The 6649-nt window shown below is 50.2% G+C and overlaps 1 protein-coding gene across 1 annotated transcript; it reads left to right on the forward strand.

Moving 5' to 3' along the window:
- Positions 1-1222: 1222 nt before the first annotated feature.
- Positions 1223-6645, forward strand: LOC121917808 (tropomyosin-like; the record flags this gene model as incomplete). The annotated part of the gene is made up of 6 exons (XM_042443930.1): positions 1223-1405; positions 2173-2372; positions 5654-5758; positions 6019-6094; positions 6301-6363; positions 6457-6645. Coding segments are annotated over exons 1-6 (816 nt in total), but the record flags the coding sequence as incomplete, so codon positions are not given.
- Positions 6646-6649: the final 4 nt, after the last annotated feature.

Consider the following 6649-nt stretch of genomic DNA (forward strand, 5'->3'; position numbering starts at 1 on the left):
GACTGTGCGGGAAGGGCCATGTCGGCATCGATGGCACTCCGGCGACACACCTGGTTGAGGGCGTCGGACCTCAAACTCAGCGTCAAGGCGGCCATCGAGGACATGCCGCTCGACGGGACCGGGCTCTTCCATGCCGAAACCGACGACCACCTGAACAGGAAGTTCAAGATGAAGGTGGTGGCGAAGAAGCATGGGATGTCCTCCGCGTCCGTCTCACCCTTCCGAAAGCGACAGCGCCCCTGGCAGCCACAAGGATCGGCAGTCTCAACAGGGCTCCAAGAGACGCCGCTACCCCTCGCAGTCTTCCTCCTCCTCTGGCCGTCGCAATTTCCCGCCTCGGTACCGCAAGTCCCGTCGGCAGGACACCGACCAGGGGAAGAAGAGAGCCTGAAGGGACGCAGCGCGCTTCGTCTCTCCTTCACCCCTCTTCTTCTTGGACATTTTGAAGCCCTTTCTTAACACCTGGGCCGCAATAACATTGGACTCGTGGGTTCTCAACATCGTCCGTAGGGGATATGCCCTCGAGTTCCAAGAGCTCCCTCCAACTGGAGCCTTCATGTCCACTCCCCCCTCGGACACCCTTCTCGACGAAGTGCGCACCTTGCTTGAAAAGGGGGCAATCTCCCCTTTATCGCCCGACCAATGCTCTAGAGCCTTTTTCTCCAGGTACTTCACGGTACCAAAGGCAGACGGGGGCATCAGGCCCATCCTGGACTTGAGACAATTGAACTTGTTTCTTGAATACCGTCGCTTTCGAATGGTAACCTTGTCTTCCATTCTGCTTCTGCTCCACCAGGGCCTGTGGTTCGCAACCGTCGACCTGAAGGACGCCTACTTCCACACTGGGATCCGGGAGTCCCACCGGAGGTTCTTTGCCTTCGCCGTTGGCTCCACCTCGTACCACTACAACGTGCTTCCTTTCGGCTTGGCCACAGCACCAAGAGTTTTCACAAAGTGCATGGCACCGGTGGTAGCATACCTTCATCAGAAGGGCTTCATGGTCTTCCCGTACCTGGACGACTGGTTGTTTGCTGCCGAATCCCAGCAAGAACTGCAGGAGGCAGTCTCATTCGCCTTGCACCTCTTGGATTCCCTCGGTCTGGTCATCAACCGGGAAAAGTCCCACTTCACACCGACCAGGCAGGTCAAGTTCATCGGGGCCATCATCAACTCCGAAAGATGCTCCACCTTTCTCCCTCCAGACCGTTTCCAGGCCCTGACGATGTCGCTCAGGCCTTGCATTGCCCACAGAAGGGTAAGAGCCAGAGATGTTCAGGTCGCCCTGGACCACATGGCATCAACGACATTTGTCACACCGTTGTCAAGACTTCGCCTTCGACCTCTGCAGTCCTGGTTCCTCTCGGTCTTCTCCCCGATGGAAGACCCCTCGTCTAAGTGGCTCACGGTACTGAGACCTGTAGCTGCTTCCCTGAGATGGTGGTTGGAATGCCGCAACGTGTGCATCGGTATGCCTTTCCATCAACCTCAGTCTCAGCTGACCCTGACAACCGATGCTTCCCTGGAGGGATGGGGCGCCCACCTGCTCGACCTGGTCGTCAAGGACAAGTGGTCTGCCCGGGACAAGCTCCTCCACATCAATGCTCTGGAGATGCTGGCAGTGAAAAAGGCACTGAGGGCATTCGAATCCGCTGTTGCAGGCAAGGTGGTTCTCCTGAGGACGGACAACACCACAGTGATGTACTACATCAACAAACAAGGAGGCACCAGATCCAGGACCCTGCTTGACCTCACTCTCCGCATCTGGGACTGGTGCATCCAGAGACAAGTCCTCCTCCAGGCGATTCATCTTCCCGGAGAGGACAACAAGTTGGCAGATCACCTCAGCAGATCTCCATCGGTGTGCCACGAGTGGAGGCTCCATCCCGACACGGTCAGCGACCTCTTCGACCGGTGGGGAACTCCCTGGATCGACCTCTTCGCAACCAGATGGAACAGCCACTGTCCCCAGTTCTGCTTCAGGAAGCGAATGGACAGATCCCTCGGAGACGCGTTTGCCTTCCTCTGGACGGGAGAGCTCCTCTACGCTTTCCCCCCGTTCCCTCTCCTCATCAGGGTGGTGCCCAAGATGACAACGGACCAGTCGCATGCCATCCTGATCACCCGGTGGTGGCCGAGACAGCCTTGGTTTGCATCCCTTCTCCACCTCTCCAGGAGATGCTTCCTCCGCCTCAACCCTTGTCCGGAACTGCTGTCGATCCAGGACGGTCGGATTCTCCACCCAGACATCGAGAGCCTGCAACTGGTAGCCTGGAGGATATAGCCCTGAATGCCCTGCCGGAAGCAGTGAGGACGGTGATCCTGGCCGCAAGGAAGTCTTCCGCCCAGCGGTCCTACGCCCTGAAATGGAGGAGGTTTAGCCTCTTCCTTGATCAAAAGGGCTTGTCTCCTGCTCAAGTGTCCACTCCAGTGGTGCTGGAGTTTTTGATGGCGCTTTTGGATGAGGGGTTATGCCTCGCATCCATCAAGTGCTATTTGTCTGCCATTTTGCCAAGTACCAATTCAGGGGGAGGGCTTCCTTTTTCAGGGACCCCTTGGTGAAGGGGTTCCTGAAGGGATGTGGCAACTTGTATCCTCCTGTGTCAGTACCGGAGCCGGCTTGGAGCTTGGAGGCGGTATTGTCCGTGCTCCAATCCAAGCCCTTTGAACCGATGGCCACGGCGGACTTGAAACTATTGACTTGGAAAACTGCTTTTCTTGTGGCCATCATCTCTGCCCACCGTGCGGGCGAACTCTGTGCCTTACGGAGGGACCAGCCCTTCCTGAGGTTCCACAAGGACAAGGTAGTCCTCCGTACTGACATTACTTTCTTGCCTAAGGTTGTGTCTGCTTTCCACATGTGTCAACTGCCATCTTCTGGCCTGAGAGGACATTGTGTTGCCCACTCTCGCATCCAACCCGACTTCGGATGTGGAGCGAAGCCTGCACTCTCTTGATGTCAGGAGAGCTCTGGCTTTTTATTTGGACAGAACTGCTGCCTCCAGTCGGTCCAAGAGACTTTTCCAATGCTACTCGGAGCTGAAGAAAGGGTTGCCTGTGTCTGCTCAGAGGTTTTCCAAATGGGTGGCCAGTACCATCCACCTCTGCTATGAACTGTTAGGCAAACCTCTCCCTGGCAGGGTTCGGTCCCACTCCACAAGGGCAATGTCAGCATCCTCTGCATTCCTGTCGGAGATTCCTTTGGAGGATGTCTGCAAGGCTGCTGTCTGGTCCCAACCTCTGACTTTTATTAAGCATTATAGGTTGGACACCAGAGCCATCCGAGACGCAGCTTTCGGGAGGGCTGTGTTGGTTTCAGGGCTGCATTGATTGCACTACTGATGGTTTCTGTTTTATGTACATAATGCCACTGTTTTACATTCTGTTGAAAGTTGATTTGCACAATTTCATTGGGACTGGTCTTGCATGACCTTTTGTCCCCTTCTCAGGTTTTTGCAATGTTATTGCTATGTTGGTTGTGCATGAACAAAGAGACTGACTCTTTTTATGGTCCAAGGTGTTTATTGTTACAATAAATATACCATTGGTTTACCATAGCTCTGGTTTCCCTCCGCCGTATACCTTAGCTTGTCAGTCTAAACCCATTTGTATGATTCGCAGAGACCACGAAGAAGGACAGGTTGCTTACCTGTAACGGTATTTCTTCGAGTGGTCATCTGCGAATACATACAAATCCCACCCGTCCGTCCCCTCAGTGTCCTGCTATCATTGGCTCTTTCCATCGCCTGCTTGGCGGAAAAACTGCAGAACTAGGGAAAGAGCAGGAAGGCAGGGGCCTTATAATAGGTGAGCGGAATTACCGCCAAAAAGTTTCTATATGTTGCAAAGTAAACTTTTCCCAGTGATTCCAGTAGGTTCCGAACAGCACTGCGCAGGCGCAGTGAAACCCATTTGTATGTATTCGCAGATGACCACTCGAAGAAATACTGTTACAGGTAAGCAACCTGTCCTTATTCTTGCTGTAGTAATTATAGCCCTGCGTGTCTTGATTGCTGCAAAACAAAATTTTGCCACCTCTTCTGTAACTTTTTTGTCAGTGTCCTTCAATAGATATCTTGTACACCAGCCCTGAGATCTTCCTTGAAATTTATCTAATAAGGGTTTAATTAATCTCAGTCTGTCATACTTGTAGAAAATACATATGAGAAGGATATGTGATATAGATTCTACAGACCCTTCTCCACAAGGGCACAGACGATCTTTATATTCAACATGTTGGAAACGGCCTTCCAATACTGCAGATGGAAATACATTAAATCTTGCTTTAGAAAATGCCAAGCGATATTTTGAATTGTAAGATTTTTCAAGTAGTTTGCGCCACCCTTTATATTAAATTCTAGGTCTAACTTAATGGGAGAGCAAGTTGTGTTGGCGAGTGATGATGAGTACTGGGTGTTGATATCTCTAATTTTCCTTGCCGTTGTCCACTTTAACATGCATAGAAAACTATCTGAAAGGCTCAATCTCTGAAGCTTTTCTTGGATCGCTCTGAGTGTGTGAGATTTGTATGAGTCTTTCCATATCAGATTCATGAAACCTCTTTCTGGGCCTGCAAACATAAGCTTTAGCCAGTATCTTAGAGCCCATTCCCATGCAATACATTACAATGATATACATCCAGATTCCAATCTCAAGGTAGCTGATGACACACATTTTGGCACTCCAAACAAATTTCTAAGAAAGGTTGATAGAACCTGTTCAACCAATGAAGAGAAGCCCAATATCCATATCGGAATGCCAAACAGTAACTGAGGGATAACCTTAGCCTGCTGTACCCTACATGTAGCTGGTATAAATTGGCCTCCCTTGGTGTAAAAAAACCGAGATATTGCTTGACTGCTGTTACTTGCAGACAGGACAGCTGCTGTGTGATGAGATACCCATGAGCCATCTGCTTGAAAGATTATACCTAGGTACTTAAAACATCTAACCTGATTGATTTTATGACCCGCTATTTCCCAATCATTTACAGTACAAGTCTTAGAGAAAATCATAATTTTAGATTTATCATAATTAATGGTCAGTTGGTTTTCATCACAGTACTGTATAAATACTCTTAACAGGCGCTTTAGTCCGATTTTAGTAAAAGATAGGAGAGCAGCATCATCCACATATAAAAGTAGAGGGATGCTAGTTGAAGCTATTTTGGGGGCATGATACATATCTGATGCCAAGTAACTAGCTAGGTCATTCAAATATAAATTAAATAGGGTGGGTGCCAGAATGCATCCTTGTCGAACCCCTCTGTAGGTATAGATGTCCCTAGTTAAATTCCCTTGTAGCCCTGTTCTTACCTGTATTGTTGTGTTGTTATATGGGTTCAGCTAAACTAAATCCCTTTCCATACATCAGATCTAGTTCAGTAAATACACTTTTGGAGCAGCAGGTTCATGAATTCAGCTCAAAACCAAACCCATAATCCAACAGATCAGCAATCTGGGCCCCAGGTGGCCTCTCCCTGGATTTCCCTCCTCCATCCTTTGCTGGTGAGGTGCATTTCAAGCCTTTCCTTTGCCTATTCGTGGCCTGAAGCCTCTGGATGGGCACGAGGAATGGAGACAAGGTCTAAAGTGGGATTTTGCTGGATTGCTTCTGTTCACTCGTTGGGAAGTCCCACAGATTCCCCCTTTGACAGGCTGTCTGCTAACTCTTCTTGGCTCTCCCTGCAGGTTGCTCGCAAACTGGTAATTCTGGAAGGAGAACTGGAAAGAGCAGAAGAGCGGGCTGAGGTTTCTGAATTGTGAGTGACCATTGTTGCTTGAAAACTGCCTCCAAACATCCTTCTGTGCTGCAAACCAGCCGCATCCCCGTGATGTTGTTTTCCACCAGCAGAGCCTTCCAGAGAGAGGGATGAGATAGGGTGGGCAATTTATAGAGAGGGCGGCGTGGGGGGCAGGCACATGCAAGAGAGCTGGCAATGCCCTTTTTAAGGAACAAAGTCCCTTTCCTGCTTGGATTGAGGGAGTTGGTAACCACACAGCTCTCTTTTTCTTCCTCTAGGAAATGCAGCGACCTGGAAGAAGAGCTCAAGAATGTCACCAACAACCTGAAGTCCCTGGAAGCTCAGTCAGAGAAGGTGAGCAGCAATTCATGTTTCAGCTTTTGGTCTTCAGATTGCCCTCTAAGCTGGGAGAGAGACAAAACCCTCCCTCATCCTCCAGGGCCTTGTGCTAAGTGAGCAGCAGTTATTCCTGCAGCAAGCACAGGGGCCATGGAAGAATATCCCTTACCTCTACATCGCCTGTTTCTAAGAAAATAACTACTTTGATGCTGGTTTTGCAGTACTCTGAGAAAGAGGACAAGTACGAAGAAGAGATAAAGATTCTGACAGACAAGCTAAAGGAGGTGAGGCGGCTGCTTCTTGGGGGTGCTGGGGGTGGCAGGGCAGAGATGTGTGGAGGCCACAGCCTTTTCCTTCCTTTCCTGTTTTGTCTGCAGGCTGAAACACGAGCAGAGTTTGCAGAAAGAACAGTTGCCAAACTGGAAAAGACAATAGATGACCTGGAAGGTACAGAATGCCATTTAGTCAGTCTTCAGGGCCAGCCCCCTCTGCCCCCAGTTCTGGGAGTGACATGGCCTGGCGCAACTGCATTGTCATGGCTTCTGGAAGACTTTCTGACCATGAAGCGGG

This window comes from Sceloporus undulatus, unplaced genomic scaffold, assembly GCF_019175285.1.
Source record: "Sceloporus undulatus isolate JIND9_A2432 ecotype Alabama unplaced genomic scaffold, SceUnd_v1.1 scaffold_872, whole genome shotgun sequence".
NCBI lineage: Eukaryota > Metazoa > Chordata > Lepidosauria > Squamata > Phrynosomatidae > Sceloporus > Sceloporus undulatus.